This window comes from Rhinolophus sinicus, linkage group LG02, assembly GCF_036562045.2.
Source record: "Rhinolophus sinicus isolate RSC01 linkage group LG02, ASM3656204v1, whole genome shotgun sequence".
Lineage (NCBI taxonomy): Eukaryota > Metazoa > Chordata > Mammalia > Chiroptera > Rhinolophidae > Rhinolophus > Rhinolophus sinicus.
Genome location: NC_133752.1, coordinates 110,206,228 through 110,230,990, shown reverse-complemented (window position 1 = coordinate 110,230,990; position 24,763 = coordinate 110,206,228). Strand labels below are relative to the sequence as shown.

The 24,763-nt window shown below is 46.1% G+C and overlaps 1 protein-coding gene across 2 annotated transcripts; it reads right to left on the bottom strand.

Moving 5' to 3' along the window:
- Positions 1 to 4,825: 4,825 nt before the first annotated feature.
- Positions 4,826 to 20,770, bottom strand: HDHD5 (haloacid dehalogenase like hydrolase domain containing 5). Of its 2 annotated transcripts, none has more exons than XM_019757278.2 (8): positions 20,590 to 20,770; positions 13,955 to 14,158; positions 12,743 to 12,855; positions 11,171 to 11,264; positions 9,848 to 9,881; positions 7,925 to 8,099; positions 5,822 to 6,010; positions 4,826 to 5,637 (listed from the first exon to the last, which is right to left on the bottom strand). In XM_019757278.2, the coding sequence occupies exons 1-8, from the start codon at positions 20,728 to 20,730 to the stop codon at positions 5,304 to 5,306; spliced, it is 1,284 nt and encodes a 427-aa protein (XP_019612837.1). In that variant the 5' UTR covers positions 20,731 to 20,770; the 3' UTR covers positions 4,826 to 5,303. The 2 variants fall into 2 exon arrangements, with proteins under 2 accessions (XP_019612837.1, XP_019612838.1); XM_019757279.2 differs by having other exon boundaries at positions 20,605 to 20,769.
- Between the last annotated feature and the right edge of the window lie 3,993 nt (positions 20,771 to 24,763).

Here is a 24,763-nt window from a genome sequence, read left to right as displayed (position 1 = left end):
GGAGGATGGGAATAAGAAAAAAAAATTTAAAAATAAAACTGTACAGATTAAAAAGACTTAGTTGTACAAAAAATAATTCTAATACACATTTTTTATTCCTTACATTGCTTGATCTCTTCATTTAAAAATTAAATTAACAGACACTATGCAAAACAGGATTTCTTTATCCTAGTAAACTATAATACAGCAACAGAGACAGGCTAGCTGCTGACTGATTCCATTGCCTTTCCTAAGCATAGAGGAAGACCACATTTCCCATTCTCTCTGGAGGTGCATTGGGACCATGTTCCTGGACAATAAATATGGGCTGAAGTGATGTACACCACTACCAGGTCTGGTCATGAACCCCTTCAGTCATCTATTCTCTGTCTCTTCCACAGAGATCATAGAGACCATGTGCTGAAGGTGACAGCCCCACAGGATGGAGGTGCTTGGATTCCTGAGTCCCACCGAGAGGGGAAAGCCCAAGAATCACCACCAAACCCAAATCAGACTGTGAAATGAGCTAAAAATAAACATTTTAATAAGCCACATTTTCATGTATTTTCATATATTTTACTTAGTGTTTCTGAGTGATGATTTGTCCCATGGTTTGTATCCCTCCCTCTCTGCCAACAGAACATTGTCTAAATTACTGTAACTTTAAAAAAATGTTTGAAATCTGATAGGGTCAAATTCAGGGTCAAGAGACTGACTAACTCCTCTAAGACAAGGGCAGTTTCTCATTTCTTATCCTGGGGCTCAGTAGGTGCTCAGCAGTCATTTGTTGAGTGAATCAATGAAGCCAGCAGAGAAGTTAGAAAGACAAAAGGGAAAAGCAGACAGGAAGGGCATCCACCGCTCTCCAAAGAGAGGTCTCTGGAATGCTCAGGCTGCCCTGGTAGGTTAGTTACAAGCCTGGGCTCAAGTCAGAGTGGGAGGAGTGGGGAGTGTTTCAAGCTAGACCCCCTCTTCTCTGCCTCTCAAAAAAGAAAAAATGACATAAGGCTTTTGGAACCAAGAGCTGGAGGAGCCTGGAAGCAAAAGCTGAAGCTCTGTCAGCTCCCCAGCAGTTCACACACTGAGACAATCCTCCCACCTCCAATCCCTGAAGAAGCTGCCAAGAGCTCCAGGCGGAGACACAGTCATCACAGCATGGCCCAGCTTCAGAAGCACCGCAGCACTGGGGAAGTAACAGAGAAATTGGGGGGAAAATAACGATGATAGCCCATATTTTAAAATTTTGCCCTCAAGGCAACATCCGGTTGCTACAGCAACCCTAGCCCTGCTGGGGGCCTGATTATCAGCTTGCTCACTGCACCTGCCCAGGGCAGCCCAGAGGCCGGAAGCTGCTGCCCCCAAGGGGAGCTCCGAGAAGTGCCCCTATCTTCTGACTCCCAAGGCAATGACCAGAAAGACTCTGTTCAACAGAACACCTGATGGTCTAGTTTTGTTCCAAGTTAACAATTTTATTATAAATATGAGCTTACTTCCTGTTCAAATTGACTTACAAAGTCTTTGTACTCAGTTGGTTCCATCAAAACATAGAATGGTAACATTTGCATTCAGATTGGGGCTGAGCAAATGAAGCAGTTGGTGGAGAGTCTTGGTTCCACCGTTCAAAGCCCCTAAGAGACAAGACTGGCACTGGAGCTGAGTGGCTGGCCCTGCGCTCTGACGTGCATTTCGAAGAGCCTCGCTCTTTAGGAAACCCACACGAGAAAGGGAGAGAGGCCACAGAGCCAGAACGACTACCACCCAAAGGGACAGAGCCAGAGGCAGACAGACACAAAGAGACACTGTCATTCTGTCACCTCAATCTGTAGCTAAGGATTCTCGACTCTGGCAAGATTCCTCCCACATAACCATCCTTGGCTTTATTTTCCACCTCACTTCTGCACTCACCTGTCATTCTATTTGGTAAGCTCAACCTATTTGGCCCAAGGAGAGCTCACCTGGGCTCTATCCAAAACAGAAGCTACTCCCGGACATAACACAAGGCTTGGAAGAAGGGCAGTGGGCTGGCTAAGAGTAGAGAGGGTCTTCAGTGCATATCTGAGGAGAGCACTGGGATCAGTTAGGAGATCCACCTTGAGACCCAGCCCCTTCGTTTACTAACTGACTTTGGACACATCGTCACTAAAAGGTGAACTCCACGAAGGTAGGCATTGTGCCAATGACTGGTCACTGCTGTGTTGCCTAGAATGGTACTTGGCATAGATCTTCAATAAATGTTTCTAAAATGAAAGAATGAATGTTCTCTGCCTTGATGCCCTCGTGCATAAAAATGGATAGATAAAAATTATCTCTCTCCATTAGGAGCTTTGTGAGGCTCTAATAAAATGTGAATGAATGTGTTTTAAAATGGTTTGGAAAACATTAACTGATAAGCAAGTGTAAGCTGGCAAGACTGTTACCCAACCCAGCGGCTCAGGTACCTCTTAGGCAAGGTGCTTCAGAGGCCAGGGTTTCACCCATTTCCTCAGAGCTCTTGAAGAAATAATCAGTTACCTGCCTTCCGGGTCCCAGGCGCTAGAGCTGAACTACCAGTAGCCTACTCAGTACCCACGCCACTGGCCCTCCTTCCAAACAGACCCTGACTGTGTCTGAGCAGCAACGTGCCCCCACAACCACCTCCTTGCAGCTACTGGTGCCCACGTGACCCAGCTGGACTCAACTGGATAGAACTGCAAGCCCGAAAGTGGAACTTCTGGGAAAGTTCTTTAAAGAATCTTCACCCTTTCCTCCTCCTCCCTGGAATGTGGATGAGAAGCCCAAAAGCATACTGGTACCACCTTGCAACTGGACAAACATACATGCTAAGGACAGTGGGCGAGCACCTGAGTCCTTGATGAGACCCCTGAGCTATTTCCCCTCCCTGAAATGCCTCCCTCTGAACTTCCTGTTTAGAAAACCAACCTATTTGTTCAAGCCACTGTAGACAGATTTCTGTAAGAAGCAGCTGAACAAAATCCTGAATGACACAGTACTCTACTTAAAATAGCTCACTTATGAAATACACGTTGCCAACACCAATGTTACAGATGAGAAAGCGGAAGCTTGGAGAAGTGAAGGAAACGCGCAAGGCTATCTGGCTAGTGAGTGGCAGACCTGGGATTTGATTCCAGGCCCGTCTGACTCCGAGACCCATATTCTTTCACTCTGCCATACTCCCTAAGGGAGAAGGAAGGAGGACTCAGAGGATCTGCAACCCCACCAAGGACCAGGCATGTAGGTGTGGGGATACAGGGAATCAACTGTATCCCTGTACAGATAAAGTCCACGGAGCTTGTATTTTAGAATAAAACGTAGAATAAGGAGTAAATATAGATCATGAAGTGATAAGGACTAGGGAAAAAATTAAGCAGGAGAAGGGATTTTTTCTTTTTTTTATTAAAGTGTATTGGGGTGACTCTGGGTGGTGAACACACAATGGGACTTATAGATGATGTAATACAGAATTGTACACCTGAAATCTATGTAACTTTACTAACAACTGAGAAGGGATTTTTTTTATAGGAAGCTGAGGGAGTCTCTTTGAGGCGACATGTCCACCATCTTTTTTTCTTCACTGTTAAGAAGTGATGAGAAAAAAGAAGGGATGGAGCAAGATTTGAGGGTCCTGGAAGTGAGGCAGAGGGAGTGGCAAGTGCAGAGAGCCCAGGGCAGGAGTGTGTATGGGCAACAGCCAGGGAGTAAATGTGGCTGGTAGGAGACGATCAAAGCAGAAGTGGTAGTTTGTGCTGCGGTGAAGAATTTGGGCTTTACTCTGAATGAGAAGAAAAGTCACAGGAGGGTTCTGATCAGAGAATAGATCAAACTTATGATCTGACTTCTGGGCCAATGAGTGCAGAACAGTAGGAGGGAGGGAAGGGATGAGACAGAGAGGCCAGTTTCCAGGCTGTGACAACAGTCCAGGGTGATGCTGAAGGCTGGAGAGTGCTCACTCTGGGTCCATTCGGAAGGCAAAGCGGACAGGATTTGCTGATGGGCTGGACTTGGGAAATGACAGAGAGAGGGAAGACCAGGATGAGTGCAAGCCTTCAGCCCACGTGAGAGGGGCGGAGCCGCTACTGTCTGAAGTGGGGGGCTGCAGCAGGACCGATTACTGGGGGTGCTGCAGGAGTGTGATGGGCTGCATGTGGTTGTGGACAGGGGAAGCTCTGATGCTTAGTGAGCAGCTCGCCACTGCCGCCTTCCTGAAATATGTTCTTCATTCAGCCTCCAAAACACAGGTCTCAAGTCCCCTCCCACTTCACTGGCCACCTCTCAACCTCCTCCGCTCCCTCGCCTCTAAAGGACTACTAAGTATCCAAACAGAGGTGTCAAGAAGTCAGTCAGATACAGCCAAGTAAAGAGTGTTTCAAAAAGAGGGGAGGGAGTAATTGGCTTGTGTCATAGCAAACGACTGCTGGAGAAAGATGAGGGCAAGGACTGACATGGGGATTGGCAAATGCAAGGTCATGGGTGACAGGCCAAGAAAAACTGGAATTTGATTACTCCTAGAGGGAAGAATGGAGGAAATACATACTTTCTAGAATCACTGTAGGAAAAGCTTCCTCCTTTAGCACAAACCATAAATAAAGTCCTTTTTCTTTTCCCAATCAGGGAAGTTGCTAAGTATATGCCAAAGCCTGGGCATAATTCATTCCTAGACAGACGTGTTTCACAGCCCAGACGGAAGTGGGAGGCACACAGAGGTGGGAAAGGAGACCTCAGCACCCTTATGGGAGTGAAATGCCACCAATCCCTTTGCCTCAAATTCACCCACACTACTCACCCACTATCCTGCCCCCACAAGACTTCTTAGTACATTCCAGATAGAGCTTCACAAGAGACGGCATAATGAATATTTGATTATTTTAATTTAAAAAAAAAATACGCCCAAGTCTCTGGGCAATAAGCTGAAATACAAAAACAAAAAAAAAGTAGCATGTGCATGTTAGTTACACACTTTGCTGACATGCAGGCAAAGGTCCTGCAGAAATTTCCACATTACCTCCCCTTTTTCCAGAAGTCCCTACTGAAATGAGGAGGAAACTGAGGCACACGGGTAAAGGGACGGGGCTGAGGTCAGAATGCCAGGAGAGACAGACAGGAAGTAGGCCCGGGAAATCCTGACAGTCTACCCAAAATGCTACCCAGGGTGCAATTCTGTGGCTACTCCCAGGAGAAAAAGCTAGTGTCGTCTTCCAAGTGAGCAGCAGTACCACAGCTGTGGGCAGCTGGCCCTCATGTGCTGCCTGGTGATGCGAGCTAGAAGCCAGCAGACGGGCCTCCCCACAGCTCGGGCCCTCCTGCCTGCCTCCAACGGCCGGTCCTCACTACGAAGCCCAGCCCTCCTTGCGGAACACCAGCCGCACGGCCTCATCCACATCATTCACAACGTGCGATGCCTCTATGAGCCCTGGGCTGAAGCTGAAGTCTCGGTGCCCGTGGAAGGGAGGCTCGTCTCCGCCCTGGGCAGGCTGTGTGGAGCCTGGGGCCTCGGGGCTGTACACGCCAGTGCACACCAGGATGGAGGCGCAGCTCTGAGCTGCTGAGGGCTGCTGCTTCCACAGCTCACCGAACCCCAGCTCCTTTGCTCTATCATGCTGCGTCATCTGCAGGTACCGGTGGAACAGGTTGGCACCATAGACATCAGACATAGGGTTATCACTGGCAGGGGCAGCCATGCCGGAAAAGGAAAGAAGAAAAAACCCAAGTTCAGTGTTGTATGGCACAGAGCGCAGCAGACAACTGTGGGGCGAGGAGTGTGTGTCAGCTACAGGGAAACAAGGGCCGGGAGAAGGGGGAGGCCAGGAGGGGTCCTGACAGGGTGGAGGAGATGGACAGAGCTTACCCTACAGCGTAGAGCTTCTCGATGGGGGCCGCCCAGCCTCGCCTCTCCGCCTGCTGCCTGATCAGGTCCTCTGCATACTGGTAAGTGAGGATGCTGGGTTTGCCCATCAGGCCCTCGTATCTCAGCTCTCTGCCTGTCACTTTGTGGTAAATGGTTTCCAGGCACAACAGAAAGGTGCCGTGGCCAAACCTGCCAGAGAAGACAGCTCAGCAGCTCAGTCTTCCCTCCTGGGCTCTTCTAGGCCATCCGCCATTCTCTAAGCAGAACCCGACACACCAACCTTTCACTCCAGGGCCCCAGTGGTGACAGCTCAAAATGAAATTACTTTTATCTAGTAAGAATTACACTCATTACCTACATTTATGACCTGCTATTATCTGATAGCATTTCCTGAGCACTGTTCTAGCACTGGGGATGACATATCACATTTAACTCTCAGAAAAACCCCAGGAGACCATTCTTCTCATTTTACAAGTGAGGAAATTAAGTCACAAAGAGATTAAGTGACTTGCCCCAGGTGAAAGTGTTAGGGTTACATCCCAGGCATTTGGACTCCAGAGACCTAAGTTTAAATTCTGCTCTAGATTTGTGGCAGACCACTGGATGCCATTCTCCCCTTATTTCTTGGTGCCAGTTTTCAGCTGAGCATATTGCTACCAGGTGTAAACAGCTGCATCCCCTTCCTCCACTGCAGCTAGGTGTGTAGCCATGTGACTGCACTGTAGCCAGAGTCAATGAAATCAGAAATATTGGACTAAACTTCTAGGAAGTAGCCTTAAAATTGAGGAAGGGATACACTTCTCTACCCTCCCTCTTCCTTCCTGCTGGCTGGAATGCTGGTATGATGGCCGGAGTTCGGGCAGCCATTTTGGATTACGCAGTAAAGTGCTACGCATTGCACAGCAGGAGGCCAAGAGGCCTGTGTGGACAAAGGCTGGAGCTCCCACACAAGCCTTGGGCTGCCTACTAGACCTCTTTCGCATGAGAAAGAAGTAAACTTCTACCTTGTTTAAGATACTTATGCTTTGGGTTTTTATCCTTTGCGGCTAAACCAAATCTGAACTGATACTGCACAATATATTGTTATAGTTCCGTCATTTATTTATATAACAAACTGTTTTCAATTTTTAAATTATTAGATGAAAGATTCATCTCAAATCTGGTTTATAAATTGAAATTTTCCCTTTACTATTCAGCTCACAGCCTATGTGACCAAACCCACTTCAGCTAGTGTCAGAATAACTCTAGGCAGAAAACTTCAATAAAAATTCCTAATCTCAAGCTACAGAAACGTACTTTAAAAGTAACTAGACACAACACCTATTCCCCATCTCTTATGGGCTATTGAGTCTCATGACTTGAGGCCCTGCTGCCCCAATGATGAAACACTCACCCATCTCACTGGGATCAATGGCATGAAAGAAAACTAGACTTTGGCCTTGCAGATAAGAGCAGCCAAACAGTACATCGCAGCCATCAGCTGCCCTTCCAAGAAAGCACCTCCAGGGTCAGAAAAAGGGCTGTTTATACTGTGCTCAGTCTCAGACAGGGACAGGGCAGGTGAGGTCTACACAGCTGAACAGGGAGTGGGAGCCTGCTCACTACCCGTGTGCCTTTGAGAAAGTCACGTACCCACCGGGTCTGAGTTCTCTGTTCTATACATACATCAGAACAATTGCTGCTTTCCCCTGCCATGACCTCTTAAGGGCAAAAGGAGACAAACAGTGGAAGAATCAATGCCACAGGGTGAAGGCTGGGAAGGAAAAGCAGGTGAATCATTTGCACTGATACATCTCAGAAGCTGACCATCGTTTGGGTTCCTCTAGTCAAAGAGAATTCTGGAGGGCAAGGGCCATTTGTTAAAGATTATCTCAGTACATCTTCAGTGCTCAGTAAGCTGCAGTTTTTGTTTAATAATTAGCACTTGAAGTGAATTTGAAACCCCTCCCAGAAAGCCACCTTACTGCGGCACCTACAGGGCCTACCCCGGGATGGGTCTGAAGGCCCCGAGCATCAAATGACAGTGCGAAACTGTCAGCAGGGCTGCTCGGGCAGCAGCTAGAAGTGGGCCACTAGGGTCGAGGCTGGGGGCTGTGTCCTCACCTGGGCATCTTGGCTTCAGCCATCCAAAGGAGATCCATGTTACTGGCGAGAACAGGGAGATGGGGGTAGGGGGCCGTTGCCACACCAGTCCCAGGGTTCCCATTGCTGAGAAGGACATCCATGATCAGCTGCAGGCTTGTCTCCCAGCGGACTGGCTCCCCAAGGAGCAGCACCCCTTTAAAGAGCAAAGGCACAGGGATGAGGGTGCAGGCCCTCAGCCAGCCCTCTGCAGCAGGCGGGTGGGCGGGCGGCCCTCAGGGGACCTGAGGCCAGCTGGCGCCCCCCCAACCACAAGGTCTTCCCCCACAGTAGTCACGCTGGCAAGGGCACAGTTCCCTGAACCAGCCTTGAAAGACTCACTCACCCATCCACCCAAGGTGACCAAAGCCCAGGGCCCAGGAAAGCACCTCCGAAGGGCTCCCCTGTCACTGTGGCCACTGTACTTCACAGAAGAGGTTAAAAACAAGACAGGCAACAGCGAGTCCAGGCCTGCTTCCTCCTGCTGACTGCCTTTCTCCGCACCACCTGACCCACAGGTACTTGGCAAAGGGCTCCCCTTCCTCAGCCACTTCTCTCTGAGCCCCAGGGGCCCATAAACCTAACAGCCAGGGAAAGGAGATTTGGAGTGACAGACCCAAATTCCAAGGCTGATTCTGTCAACTGTTCCCTGTGACTGTGGGCAAGTTCTTTACCTTCTCTAAGCCTCAACTTCCTTGACTGCTTACTCACAACACCTACTATTGTTAGGAGGATAAAAGTGAGATATTATCAATACTTAACCTGCGCAGGACACACAGGACTCAACAAATGGAAGTTGTAGCGCCAGCTCCGAGACTAGTGAATTGAACCACTGCTGCCTCGGGAGGTGTCCTAGCGGCTGGAGGATGTGTTTTAGCCTCACAATGACTGACACTTGGTGAGGACGGGGAGGGGCCAGGGATGCTGGCTCCTGGGCAAAACCTGCCCCACATCTATTCACATTTGAAAGTGCCCATCTAGCATTTGGTAGGTAAACCACCTCTTTATGCCTAAACCTTAATTCCATTCTATATTTTTGGTAGTTTTAATAAACACTGATTTTTCCAAAAATGCAACTATCACATAAATCAAGAGAAGACTGTACTTTATTTTTTCAAAATTTTACCAAGTGTGAGGAGGGGGGTTATCACTTTGTGAGGGGTGTAAATGTCTAACTATTACACTGTTTTGCACACCTGAAACTAATTTTTTTTTAAAAGGAAAAGAAATTTTACCAAGAGTTATTTTGCAAAATCACTTCACCAATGACAATGCTGCCCCTAATTTCTGAGTCACCAATAAAACACACCTGTATCACATCTAGAAACATATTACCAGTCTGCATTTGTAGCCATAACATTCATGGTGATTCTATGTTTGGTACAATCATTTTACTACTTTACTTTGTCTTTTTGGATAATTATTACATATTGAAATATATATTACCTTACTAAATTTTGTCTTTTTATTTCTCGCTATTACAATTAGGGCTTTATATTAAACTAATTACTTTTTAATATATGTATATGGAAAGATATGTTATCTATGAATTTCATTTCAGGTTAGTAAAGGGGACACTACAATATTTCTGTTACACAAGGAGAGAACTGGGTTTACAGGGGCCAAAGAACACTGGACTAGATTACATCTAGGTACCTTTCTACTGTAAGATTTCCTAAGCTTATGATTTTTCTGGAATAATAAGGCAAGTGACATGGGAAGGAAAGATTATCAACAGATATCTCAGAGGCAATGAGGGGCAGGTCCGAGAGCAAACCCAGGTGCCTAAGGCCTGGTGCTCCCTGGCTACCCTGCTGTCTGCAGGCAAACAGTCATGCTATGACAGCCCTGAGAGGAGGAAGGACAGCCCAGACCCTCGCCCACACAAGGAGATGACCTCAGTACCTTCAATGGCAGGGAAGTCGTTCCTTGGAAGGGGCTGCCAAGAGACAAAGAACAGTCCCATCAATGCAATGGTTACTTTCCACTACCGGCCAATCACACACTGGTTTCCAAAGGGGGGTGAGAGGAAAACTGCATTCCAGGCAGGATCGAAGACCACCCCCCTGGTCCAGCCCAAGCTGAGGAGAAGCCAGAGAGGACTGAGGAAGAAGATTCATGAAGAAAGGTGAAGAGAGAATGACCATGCTGGGGGTACCACAGATGGAGGTCAGCCAGGAGGAAGGGCTGGTCAGCTGTCCTTCTCCAGCAAAGCCAGGAGGCAAGAGACGGGCCAAGCAAGAGTCTAGAATCAGGTAGCTAAAAATGAAGGTGAGCCTATGGAGAAAAGGGAGGCCATCAGGCTGACAGACCATTTCTCTTGATGTCGGATTAGGACCCTCAGTTTACCAACCTCTTCCACTCCTTCCCCAGATTTGCCTCTGCCACTAACCAGCTATGTGACCTGGGGTAAGTCACTTCCCTCATGTGGGGCTCAGTCTCAGAGGTGTTCTGAGAGCTGTTCCAACTGACATTCTGCTTTCCACATACTCTGCATGGTTCTGGGAGAAAGCTCTCAAAATGCTCTATTGAATTGGAAAGCTCCGGAAGAAGGACGACTAGTTATGTAAGTAAAGAAAAGGAAGCCGGTCTGTTTCTGACACATTTCATCACATTCTGACAGTGGTCTGAGTCAAAATGTGGGCCGTGTGATATATGTGGGGTTCCCGTGAGGAAGAAGAGGCCGGGGGTTCCCAAGAGATGGGCGTCACACTCGAGAGGGGCAATGACAGGCCCTGTGACTACTGAGCAGAAGGGAGAAAAAAATCAAACCAGTGGTTCAAATACGAGCCGTGCCCAAAGGAACATGCAGACACTCAGAACCCCCGTTACGATGACCGGCTCCCCACAAAGACAAGTCTTCGTAACACGCTTCAGGATAAAGTAGAGCAGTGACAGATTTAACAAAGGTTAATGATTCTCCCAAGCAACACTGGGAGCGCCAGCTGATAAGCCATAAAGCCACTACCTAGAGGAGCTGCCAGGGATCTGAAAGGTTCTCAGCTCAGCACAAACTGCAGAAAGGAAAGCCCTAGGAGCACGGCACTCCCCTGGGCCACTCCGTATATCTGGGGAACAAATCCCTGGCCAAACATGCCTCTTCACAGAGGCAGCTCTGCGAAACAGACAAGCTGCAGCTCTAAGCAGGAGGGGCTGCAAGGTCAGCAAGAAGAGCCGTGAAGGAACAGCGGACACAAGTGAGCACGAGCCCAGCGCTGCCCTCCTTACCGTGGTCTTTGGCCGCCGCTGAAGGTCCACCATGTCCAGCACGGGGAAGGCCGCCCGCAGCTCGTCCACAGTAACCACGTTCTTGAAGCCCAGTCTAGACCGTGGTCAGGGAAGCAAAGCTGGACAGTGCTGGGGAAAGACGCCTTTAAAGTGAGGGGAACCCACCATTCCTGTTCACACTGCTCCCCAACCCCAGTGAACCCGTGGGCCCCCAGAGCCCCACAAGGAGGGCAGGACGGCAGGCCAGGCAGGGCTGCACTCTCCACAGCGACACGCCAGCAGGCAGTCACAGGGTGCACCCCGGGGCCGGGCGCTGCGCTGGACACTGCTGGGGTGCCCAAAGCCCATCAAATCAGCACTCGGTGAACAGTGCTGCCACTGTGTGCCCAGCAGGTCAAAAGAGGTGACTGTTCGGTGGCCTGAGGAGCTGGACAAAGGGCCTAGAAAAGTTAGAGTTGAACTGAAACTTTAAGATGAATCGGGTTCATCCAGGTTGGGGAGAGGCGGGCCAGCTCCAGGCTTATCCCTCCAAGACCTGCCTCCACTTTACTGTCTTCAATTCCCACTTGCAAACTTAACTGGATGTGGTCTCAGGTTACTCTCAAAATGAATTTCCCAAAAATGATGCCCCATCAGATCACCTGCAGACTGCCCACGGCCCTCACAATAAACTCACTCACTTGCCTGCATTTTCTCCTGCAGTTTCCTACCCCCAGTACACGCTTCCTGTTCTCCTATTCCCCATCCTCCCATCCAGTCTCCTGCTTCAGGGGCCCTCACCATCCCTTCTCGTCCCAGCCTCCTTAACTGCTGCCCCTGCATGGAAAGCCTGAACCCTCGCCTGTGGCACAGCCGTGCCCTCCATGAAGCCACAGTAAGTCCTGCTCCACGGATGTTCCTGTCCCCCCAACACCTGGGACACCCAGAACCTCCCCCGCTCTTTAAGTCTTCAATCCCATGCCATCTGAAATACTCCGCTGTTGTGGACGGGTGTCCTTCCTGCTCCCTCAAATCTGAGCCCCTCAATGAAGTCGCACTCCCACTGCTTCTCCCGGCCCAGCCCCCTTAGAGCCCGGAGCACAGAGCTGGTGACAGGAAGCGCTCCAAGGGGCCTGCAGGAGCAGCAAATAAAGAAGCTGCTTGGGAGCAGGGATAAGTCTTCTGCTTCTCAAGTGTGCACATATCCCAAGGATGAGTTAGTTCACTGTAGATACTTAATTAACACTGACGGGTAAGCTGACGGAGCAAAGCGAAAGCAGTGGTTCCCAAAACTAATTACAGGATCACCGTTTTCTTTCTTAAAATACAGACTGCTTATTTTTATCTCAGACCTAGTGACTCAAGACTCTCCAGGAATCTGTATTTTAAGCTCCCCAGAAGATTCTGATGCAGTGGCCTGGCTTTCGGAAATCACCAGGCACCCCTGAGGGCTGTCTTACCTCCCTCAAAAGCCCCCCAACACCCCATGAACCCTGACACCCCATCTCACAACAGCCCCCCGCAACCATGGGAGGAAAGGCCCCAGCCCTGCCCCTTCCTCTTCAGCCAGAGCGAGAAGCACCAAAAGGATACGCTTGGGCATTTTGCACCAGGGGTCCCTGCCCAGACACTAGCATCCGCTTCCCGTGGTACTGTGAGAAGAGCTTCATGGGGCTGTGAGAGAGAATAACTTGGTCTGGTTCCACCTGTAGGGACAGCCAGGAGACAGAGAACAGAGAAAAGACACACCGTTGAAGGAAAATAATGGGAGACAGGTGGCAGTTTCTTTCACCTACAAAAGAAAAAAAACAAAACACCCAGAAAAAGAAGGGGGGGACAAAGCCCCCCTCCCTAGCTTCTAGAAACTTATCCAAACAGGTGTGAGCACAACGTGTCTGACTTGGCTCTGGCCACACAAACAAGCAAGGAAGAAACGCCACCGGTCATGGCTCTGACCTGCACCAATCCCATCCTGCTCTGCCCTCTGCGGGGCACAAGCTCCACGTGTCTGTTCTCTGTCACTGCCACAGAAACCTACTTCTCACGTGACTGTTTTCAGTTCTACTTAGAGGCTTGGCTTTTCAACACATACTAACTACGACAATGCAGCCTTTTCTCAGAATGATTTTTTTTTTTAAACCCGCTCTGGCAACCACAGAAGGGAACCAGTTTGATGCCTTTACTCCCCGCATTCATCCCCAAGCAGGTTCGCGCCCTCACAATCAGCCACTTTATTTACTCTCTTGGTTCCACAGCACTCTTTCCAAAAACCACACCCATCCTCAGCAGAGCAGAATAAATGTATCAATGCGGGGATGCACGGGGAGCTGCAAGTGGGTGAAGAGGGGCTGCTCTCGGGGCAGCGCAGTATGTCCATCTTATATGAGAAACAGGGCTATTACTTCAGTCCCACCTGGTATATGCAGATTCAGAAAAATGTGACCCTTGCTTTCCAGGGGCTGCCAATCCAAAAGAGACAAGTCTGATGCCCAGGAGAAAAGAAATGGATATAACAACAGTAGGTTGAAAGTGCCAGCTCCGTGGGCAGGACTTTTGTGCTTGGTGGGTATGCAGACATACTTGGAAACAAGGACCCTGTTGATGACACTCTACTCACAGGGCTGGGCTTGAACTTCAAGTTGCATTTCAAGCAGGGGAGAAAGATGTGTGCTGACCCAACTGGCCATTCCCTCGCACCTCTCAACACGGTACTCCAGCCCAAGGAAGAAGGCTCAGTCAGGGCTGGAGTGGGAGCTCCACTGGGAACCAGGTCCCGGGGCTACCACGCCTCAGCTGTCTCCTCACCTTGAAGCCCAGCAGGGCTGACAGCTCCTGGGCTTTGCTGTCTTGTAAGATGTTCCCAGCATTCGTGACAAAGACCACAGGCACCCGCAGCTGCCCCTGGGCATTCAGCAGCCTGCGGAAGGCGTCCAGGGCAGCAGGGATCACTCTGTGACCTCGCACCAGCACTCCATCAATGTCCAGCAGGAACCCAAAGGTAGGCAGGCTCTGCAGAGGGAGGACAGAGCCACCACTGCCTGAGTCTGGAGGCAGAGGGAGGGAGGGAGGGAAAGACGCTGATGAAGGGGGGCTCCGCATCAGCTCTCGGGGAAAATGAGACACGGGATTCTGACAGAGCAAATCCATCTATAACAAAGAATTAGTCCTTTTTCATGTGTTTTTAGACACACAACTATTTTGTTAAAAATTATTTCTGTATAATTATCATAAAGGAATTTTTAAATTGGAAAACAGACATTCAAAATATAATCCAAGCACTTTAACACAACCAATTAATATTTTCCTTTCATCTCTTCTTCTATTCTTATGTTTGTCATGTAGCTACAACTACACTTTACATGTGCAATTTTTCATCTTGTTCTTTTTGCTTGATATACAAGCATTTTTATGTTACAACAGCCTGCATAACCGTCTTTTTAAATTTTATAACAACACACATGCAGTTTAAAAACAACCAGAGATGATATAAAAAGTTTAAGTTTCTTGCCTCCTTCTTCCACCTAATGCTATTCCCTCTCTTACATATTTTCCAGGAATGCTTTACAAATATATAGTAACAATTTCTTATTTTTTAATTAACACACAAATGGCATTATGTTGTACTTTCTTTTCCATCTTACCTTTTTTAGGTAGTATCTTTTGGTTAGTTTTCCACATCAATACATAGCTCTACCTCTTAATCATCACTTCTGGCTCCATAATACTCGTATACTGAGTGAATAATCTACTAACATTATGTTTCCCCTATTTTGGACACTTAGGGTTTTCTACATTTTTGCTACTATAAATAATGCTGTAAGGAACCTCTTCATGCTTGCTGATTTTTCCATATTATGAATTTTTCCTTGAGCTAAATTATTTAATTATTCTTAAAAATCAGTCGAAAGAGTATAAACATTTTAATGACATAACAGCTACTTTCCAAAAACATGTACCAACTCACATGGCCACTAGTAATGCCCTCTACCCTTGCCAATATTGATTTTTACATGTATCAAAAAGTTTGTTAATTATCAAACAACTTAATTTAAAAGTTAAAAAAAATAGTATCTCTCAGCCATAAAAAGAATGAAATCTTACCATTTGCAACAACATGGATGGACCTAGAGAAGATTATGTTAAGTGAAATAAGTCAGACAGAGAAAGACAAATACCAAATGATCTCACTTATATGTGAAATCTAAAGAACAGAATAAACAAGCAAACAAAACAGAAATAGACTCAGAGGTATAGGGAAAAAAAGACTGATGTTGGTCGATGGGAAGGAGGTGGGGATGGGGGAGATGGTGAAGGGATTAGAAACTACAAATCAGTAGTCACAATATAGTCATGGGGATATAAAATACAGTTTGGGGAATAGAATCAACAATATTGTAAAGATCATGTAAGGTGCCAGATGAGCACGGGACTTATCAGGGGGATCACGTCACAGATTGTGTAGATGCCTCACCAATGTGCTATACACCTGAAGCTGAAGCTGAATAATACTGAACGTCAACTGTAATTTAATATACATATATATATACACACGTGTGTGTGTGTGTGTGTGTGTGTGTGTGTAGAGAGACAGTGAGTCACAGGATGCGGAGTACAGTGTAGGGAATACAGTCAGCGGTATTGTAATAGCTATAGACGATGTCAGAGGGGTAAGTAGACTGGGGACAGTCATCACTTTGTGAGGGGTGTAATTGTCTACTACGTTGCTTTGCACACCTGAAACTAAATAAGTAGTATCTCATCTCAATCTCCTTTCTTGGATTTATAAAGTTGAACACTGTTCTTTTTTAAAAAATTCATTCCATTTCTTATTTTATAAACTGTTAACATACAAGGCGTTTTTCAATTGTCAAAAAAAAAAATCAACCTAACCTGTTTGCTATTCTCCTTATCTCGGTGCCAAGTGAAGCCATTCCTACCGCACACACCTACTCTGCGCACAGGACCCCTCTGTTAGGAGCAACCCAGGACACACACAAACTGCGCTCCAGCCCCTCGCTTTTTAGCTGGCGTAAAAGAACAGACAACTAGCCTAGGAAACACAAAGTCACTAAATTGCAGCATTTCTGCAAGTGCAAATCAATCCTAAGTATGTAAGTTCTGAGTAAACAGAGGCCGTTTTTAGAAGAGGACTCTGAGCTAGGCAGGGAGAGCTCTGAACACACGCGCTTACTGACAAGCATGTGTTGGAGCCCCATCAGCACACGCGGGACAAGCACCCACACAGCTCAGTGGGGAGACACAGGCAGCACACGGCCTCTAGCAAGCATTGCATTCGGTGATGAAGGGAAGTGAGGGGCTCGGACAGCCTGCCTCAGGGGTCTGACCACCACAGGTCAGTACAAGGACTTTGAAGCAGGAAAACGGCATCATCAGACGTGTGCTGTTGAAAAACCTTGGCTGCAGGGTGAAGAATGGATCGAGTGGACTGGGAGAGTCAAGGTGGGACCAAGGGGGCAGATCATACACAGGAGGCAGAACAGCCAGGCCTGGTAACAACCAGATGCAGGGCGGAGGGACAGCCTCTGGGAACGTGGGAGAGTGAATGCTGGTATCACTCACTGACCCAGGGAACTGGAGGAGCAGCAGCTGGGTGGCTGATGGGCAGACACGTCCCACTTCAGGCCTGCAGGAAAGAAAACCCAGAAGGTCTCAGCTCTCAGAGACAGCTGCAATTTGAGAGCAGAGAGGAGAGCCCGAGAAGCACAAGCACAGAGCGAGCAGAAGTGAGGCTCACAGAGAACCAGGGAGAACATGACCGTTTAAGGACAGGACATGTAAGAGTCACCAGCAAAAGAGCGAGGAGCGGCAGTCAGCGTGAGCAGGAAAAGCAAGAGCTAGCAGCAGTCAGAGCTCTTCAGGGGCCAAACAGCACCACCTCAGAACAGGGAAGGGATCAGGAGGGACGAGGCCGCCCACACTTCCTGCCAGCCCCCAGCCACGCGAGCTCCGGTTCTTCTGTGTACTCGCTGCACTCATGCACACTGAGTGGCCCTCAGGATCTCTGCCACCCCTCCCTGTTCCTCCACAAACCCCACTAAAATGGGGGTCCTAACCTGAGGTCCACGGACAGATTTCAGGGTGGCCATAAAACCCCTTAAAACTCTATGGATTTTTTCTGGATAAAGGAACCATAGCTCTTTTCCAATTCCATCATCTTATTCTTCTCAAAAAGAATCACCACAGGGGTCTACAGGAAGAGGGGGTGTGACCTGCCTTCAAACCCCCATATCTGGCCCAGTGCTTAGACCCTGTAGATGCTCAGTAAAGGTTGACTGAATGTTGTATACCCCAAAGGATGAAGGGTTAGGGTGAAATCAGGCACTTTCCCCTTTAGGCACTTCCTGACCATCCTACCCCTCCCAAGGGAAGAGTTAGTGACTCTTAGAATGCAGGTCCCCTGAGGTAAGTAAGGCCTGTGTCATTCTAGCCCACATCTGCCTTTTCTCTTGCGTAGTATGGACACAGCGTATACTGTTCTGAAAGTTTAAATGTAAAAGTCATGTGCCTATAATTTTGAGACAATCAGGGAAAATTTTTAAAGGACTGGATTTTAAGTAATATTAAGGAATTACTAATATTGTTAGGTATGATCATGGCATTGTGATTATATTCAAAATGTCCTTATTTTCTTAGAAGTACACACAGAATTTAGGGTTGAAATGACACGCAGTCAGGAATTTGTTTTAAAATCTTAGACAAACACACACACACAAAAGGGTTGGGGGAGGAGATGAGCAAAACGTTAGTGACTGCTGAGCCTGGAAGATGGGTCTATGGAGTTCACAATACAGTTAAGTCTGCACTTACCATCAGTAGGTACTGACTTTAAGCAAATGACAATGAAACCAGTTCCACCAAAGACTGATTGATATTAACAAGAGTTAAGTTCCAACACCACCTCCTCAACCTTGTGATGAAATGTCATTCAAGAATCTGCTGTACCATTCTGTTTTTGGATTTCTGAAAACTTACATAGTTACCTACATAGTTAAAAAAAATGAAACAGTTCCGTGCTGATGACTGCAAAATTTAATGGTCGTAAGTGGTCTTAGCTTACTGGCCTTAAATTTGACTATTCTAGTCATAAGATTTGCTCTCGTAGACAAGAATCCTCAGTCCCTGCTACTTAGATCAGGAAGGTTTTCAGGACAATTCAGCAACATCCTTGAGAGTCCCTCATCTCTAACCTATATAGTGAGTAATCACTACCTCCCACCCGCAGGAGAATGTACACAGAGAACCGCGCACTCAGCAAAACAGAAAGTAAAGGTACACGTCAACTGTACCAAACGTGCCACACAAACGTTAAGATGTTCATAAAAGGACACTGTGGGGAGGGGGTAATATGGGACTTTTCTTTCCGCTCGATTTTTCTATAAACCTAAAAACTGCTATAAAAAATAAACTCTATTACTTTTTTTTTAAGTGAAGGTATAAAAAAAGAAACAAAAAAATAGTAGAATAAAAGAAAAAAGTGAAGGTACCTAGAGAAAAGAACAAAGGGATAATTTTTTTCTTTTCATTTTTTTTCTATTTTTCTTTTAATTCTCTAATCTGTATTCTGATTTTCCTTCTCTATCACTTGATATATTTTTTTTAACTAGTCTTGGGTATTGGGCCATATCCTCTAATTAAAGTTCATATTGTGGCAGTGATAAAACGTGTGGTTTTAAGATTAATTTGAAATGGACTAAGATGTTCCTTTGTGTCGTTGCTTCTGATCTAGAACAGCATTACAACTATAGTCCATTTCACTGTCCCCTCCAACACTTTCCACATTTGCAGTAACTTACTATATGCCAGTCACTGTGCAGAGTACTCTACATTTATCACAAAAAGTACCATACATATATTCTCGTAAAAACACTGCATAGTACGCAAGACCTCCATTACATATATTGGAAACTGAAGCTTAGAAAGCTATGTAATTTGCCTTAGGTCAAATAGCCAGGAAACGGTACAGGCAGGATTCAATTCTAAAGCTAATACTTCTTAAATTCTATGATATATTTCATCCCTTTCTTCCCTTTTTCTACTCTTTCTATCAGAAAGGTCACTCAGAGATATTTCAGAACCTGCAAAAACGGTAGAATCAATAGTTGTAAATAATAGCAATAATTGTTTATGTCATTGGTTTACAAAGTCCTTTTATCAACATATTCTCATTCCATGCTTCCAGCTTGGCCACTTTTAGCTTTGTGACCCTGGCCAAGTCACCTAACTTCTTTCAATCTTGGTTGTTCCATATGGAAAACGATTACAATAACACAGCTGTTAAGAGCTAGAACTCTGGCACCAGATTCCGCCACTTATCAGCTATGTGCCCTTGGACAAGTTGCTTAATATCTCTCTGCCTCAGTTCCCCCATCTGTAAAATGGGAAAAATAATAGTACTTACCTCACAGAGTTGTTATGAAAATTATACGAATTAATAATTGTAAAGTACTCAGAATCGTGTCTGGCAGTAACTAAATGCTATGTGTTTTTTAAAATGAAAAATTTAAAATACATCAAAGGGCTACTGTGAAAGCGTTATACAGATGTAAAATATTATCACTATTACATATGGACATTGTGAATTTAGAAGACAAAGTGATTCCCTTTATGAAAAGGCAAAATGGTCCAGGGGAAAGTGAGGGTGAGTGGCTCAGAGCCCTGACACAGTTGTCTACCAGCTATTTAACCTTTTAAAAAAGTATTAAAAACTTGACTGCAAGCTTCAGCTTCCTTACTAACACCAGCATAATACCCACCTCCAAAGTTGAGAGAATTATTAATAGATACGACTGAAGTTCGTGCCACAAATTAGGGCCCCTGTGCCAGTTTTCCTCTCGCCTCCCAGATCTTTCCTTACACTCTACACGTAACAGCTGCTCATACAAGCAGGTCCACAAGCGAATGGGACCAAAGGGAAAAAAACCCCACAAAACCCACACTCATCTCTGGGGTGTCTGTCCCCTTATAGGTGCTGCTCCCGGAGGGGAGTCCATCGCGAGTCCCCAAATCGCTTTCATATGTAGTTGAAAATCGTAACCAAACGGTTCTCAACATGGAATCAAAGAGGAAGTGCAGAAATCACACCCCGGCCAGAAAAATAGTTAGAAGAAACTGCAGAGTAACTTGAGGGAGGAAGCGCGGCACGATGCCAAGAGACAATCTCGGTGCGCCTTTTGGGTCTATTTTGTTCAAGCTCCGGCTGCAGTCCGTTTTCGTCCAGGACAAAGACGACAAATCGCCCGAGTCTGGGGGAAGCAGAGCGCGCAGGGGACTTTGTGCTCAAGGCAAGCACGAAGCGCACTTGAGGTCACTTGCCTCATCAAGACCATTTCCTGGGAGGCCCGGGATGCTGGAGCGGCTCGGCCGGCCGTCCCTCCCTCCCGCCGCTCCCGGCCTCACCACAAACCTGTGGACCGGCTCACCTGCGCGGTCCTCACCTGAGCGGGGCCCACAGCGTAGCCCTTCCCGGGGCAAAGGCCCCGGAGCCCCGCGGCCGCGTACGCCGCCCGCCGCCAGAGCCAGGGCACTGCACGGACCGCGGAGAAGGAGCCAAACACAGCCATCGGGCCGTCGCTGACGCGCACGTGCGCACTGCGCTGGTCCCTCCTGTGGCCGCCCCCGCCGCGCATCCAGTCAGAGGCCGGTGGCACCCGGGGCCTCTCGGGAGTTGTAGTCCCTCGTGCGTGTCCGGGACCACTGCCCCGCGCGGGGCGGAGCAGCGATAAGGCGCAAGTTCTGGCCGCTTTGTAAACAGAAACTTGGGGTCAGCAGCCTTCTGTGCACTGTTAGCACGGCCTATGTTACCTGAGGACGTCCTGGATAGTAGGTTTCAGACCTACGTCCTTGATGACTTTTCGGGGAGGGAACTTATGTGAAGGGAAACTAAGCCTTGATTAGGAGGAAAGAGTGCGAGACCAAACTTTCTATTGATGTTCAAGTCCCCAATCAAGGAATGCTTGTCGGATGCCAATTGTTAATTCTTGTATTTTTTCAGTAAATATTCACTGTAGTCCTCCTTACTGTTGGGCTCTATGCTTATGCCTGGAGAAACTATATGCATAAGTAATCCACCAAACCTTCCACTTTGTAGCGTGGTTAAGATAAGACTGTATAATACAAGGTCCTGAGAGAGAGTGGGATAACAAAACATCTACTGAGCACAGCTGGGAGTTCCCGCCACTTGAAATGTGTGGGATGCCCCCTTCCAGACACTTTGACCTGTCCCTGGATGTAGTTATACTAAGAATAGATGAACCTACAATGTATGTAACACTAGGAGGAGGACGGGAGGTGGCACCAGGAATGAACAGGAACTCTGCTAACTCAGAGGTTCCCAATACCCTTTGGTCCTCAGCTTCGAAGGCTAAGATTTTTTTGTTTCGTTTTTTTTTTTAGAACTACTCTCTTAGCAACTTTCAAACAAACAATACAGAATTATTCACTATAGTCACCATGCTGTACTTTTCATCTACAGGACTTAATTTATTTATAACTGGAAGTTGGAACACTTTGATCCATTTCACCCACCTCTAACTGTTCTCCTGTTCTCTGTATCTATGAGCTTAGTTTTAGGGGGTTTTGTTTGTTTGTTTGTTTTAGATTCCACAGATAAGAGAGGTCATACAGTATTTGTCTTTCTCTGTCTGACTTGTTTAACTTAGCATAATGCCCTCAAGGTCCATCCATGTTGTCACAAATGTTCGTTCTCTTTTATTGTTGAATAATGTGTGTATATATATATATATATATATGCCAACAAAAGTGATGTTATCTTAAAATGTGTACACATTTTTTGGCACCCTCTGAAAATATATATATATATATATATATATATATATATATATACACATATATGTATACACCATATTTTATTTTTTCAATTTATTTTAAGTTTTTAAGATTTTTATTAAAATATAGCTAACATGGGCCGGCCCGGTGGCTCAGGCGGTTAGAGCTCCATGCTCCTAACTCCGAAGACTGCAGGTTCAATTCCCACATGGGCCAGTGTGCTCTCAACCACAAGGTTGCCAGTTCAATTCCTCAAGTCCCGCAAGGGATGGTGGGCAGCGCCCCCTACAACTAAGATTGAACACAGCACCTTGAAGTGAGCTGCTGCTGAGCTCCCAGATGGCTCAGTTGGTTGAGGTGCGTCCTCTCAACCACAAGGTTGCAGGTTCGACTCCCGCAAGGGATGGTGGGCTGCGCCCCCTGCAACTAGCAAAAGGCAACTGGACCTGGAGCTGAGCTGCACCCTCCACAACTAAGACTGAAAGGACAACTTGAAGCTGAACGGCACCCTCCACAATTAAGATTGAAATTTGACTTGGAAAAAAGTCCTGGAAGTACACACTGTTCCCCAACAAAAAGTCCTGTTTCCCTTCCCCAATAAAATCTTAAAAAAAAAAAAAAAAAAAAAAAAATATATATATATATATATATATATATATATATATATATAATACTTTATTATATTAGTTTCAGGTGTAAACTATACCGTGTTTCCCCAAAAATAAGACCTAGCTGGACAATCAGCTCTAATACATCTTTTGGAGCAAAAATTAATATAAGACCCGGTCTTATTCTACTGTAATATAAGACACAGTCTTATTTTACTGTAATATGAGACCCAGTCTTATATAATAGAATATAAGACCGGGTCTTATGTTAATTTTTGCTCCAAAAGATGCATTAGAGCTGATTGTCCGGCTAGGTATTATTTTCGGGGAAACAGGGTAGTTAGTCAACATTTATATACCTAAAGAAGTGATCATCATAAATCCAGCAACCATGTGACACTGTAGCACATTATCACAATATTATTGACTATATTCCCTATACTGTACATTACACCCCTATAACTTATTTGTTTTATACCCGGAAATTTGGACCTCTTATTCCCCCCTTTTTTCAATTACATTTGACATTCAATATTATTTTATATTAATTTCAGGTGTACAGAATAGTGGTTAAACATTTGTGTAATTTAAGAAATTATCTCCCTGAGAACTGATTCTGGGTGGTGAACACACAGTGGGATTTATAGATGATGTAATACAGAATTGTACATCTGAAATCTATGTAACTTTTCTAACAATTGTCACCCCAATAAACTTTAATTTTAAAAAAAGAAAGAAAGAAAGAAATGATCTCCCTGACTAGTCTACTACTCACCTGGCACTATACGTAGTTATTACCATATTATTGACTATATTTCCTGTGCTTTACTTTACATCACCATAACTATTTTGTAACTACCAATTTGTACTTCTTAATCCCTTCCTTTTTTTCATTCATCCCCAGCCCTCCTCCCATCTGGCAACCATCAATATGTTCTCTGCATCTATGAGTTTCTTTCTGTTTTGTTTCTTTCTGTTTTGTTTGTTTATTTTGTTCTTTAGATTCCACATAAAAGTGAAATCACATTGCATTTGTTTTTCTCTGTCTGACATACTCCACATGGCACAATAGCCCCCAGGTCCACCCATGCAGCCACAGATGGAAAGAAACCATTTCCTCCCCTGACTGAGCGATATTCCACTGTATATACGAAGTCAGACCATTAAGTTCGTGAACTCATCCTAGAAAAAGTGCTACATCCCTCATTGCTGAATATCACTACGGTCACCTTCAAAGTACTCCACTTGTGAAGCTATGCACCAACACCAGCACCTAGTCCTTCAAAGCAATTTTGGAACTCTTTTTCTGAAATGGCCATCAGAGCTGTTGTCATATTATGCTTGATGTCCTGAATGTCATAAAAAATGTCTTCCTTTCAGTATTTCCTTTATCTTTGGGGAAAGAAAGAAGTCCTTGGGGGCCAGATCAGGTGAGTAGGGAGGGTGCTCCAATACGGTTATTTGTTTACTGGCTAAAAACTCCCTCACAGACAGTGCCGTGTGAGCTGGTGCATTGTCATGATGCAAGAGCCATGAATTGTTGGTGAAAAGTTCAGGTCGTTTAACTTTTGTACGCAGCCTTTTCAGCACTTCCAAATAGTACACCTGGTTAACTGTTTGTCCAGTTGGTACAAATTCATAATGAATAATCCCTCTGATATCAAAAAAGGATTGCAACAACTTCATGAACTTAATTGTCAGACCTCATTCGTACCACCTCCTCTTTACCCATTCTTCCATCAGACTACACTGCTTTTCACAGCCAGATGTTGTGGGGACTCCTCTTCCTAGCACCAGTATTCTGGGCTGGGGAGGCGGGTGTGGGGCTGGGGTCCCTCGTTCCTATGAGGAGAACCTCCATGCCTGAGATGTCCCCTCAGTTCTAAACCACCTCACAGAGGTTTGGGGTTCGCCAGTTTCACGTCTCTGCCCCTCCTACCAGTCTCGACAAGGCTTCTTTTTTATATCCTTAATTATAAAACTTCCATGTAGCCAGATTTCAGGTGGTTCTCCAGGTTGATTGTTCTATAATTTAGTTGTAATTTTCATTTGCTCACAGAAAGAAGCAGGCACAATGTTTATCTACTCTGCCATCTTGGATCTCCTCCTATACCACAATTTCTTTATCTAGTCATCCACGGATTGGCACTTAAATTGTTTCCATATCTTGGCTATTGTAAATAATGCTACACATGGGAGT

What these genes read in the sequence shown, in the direction of transcription:
- HDHD5 (XM_019757278.2), bottom strand. Translation starts at nt 20,730, where the DNA reads ATGGCTGTGTTTGGCTCCTTCTCCGCGGTCCGTGCAGTGCCCTGGCTC. An exon ending in CTGGTGCAAAATGCCCAAGC is followed by an intron (nt 11,265 to 12,742) that starts GTATCCTTTTGG and finishes ACCACGGTCTAG; the next exon opens with ACTGGGCTTCAAGAACGTGG. An exon ending in CGACTTCCCTGCCATTGAAG is followed by an intron (nt 8,100 to 9,847) that starts GTACTGAGGTCA and finishes TGCTCTTTAAAG; the next exon opens with GGGTGCTGCTCCTTGGGGAG.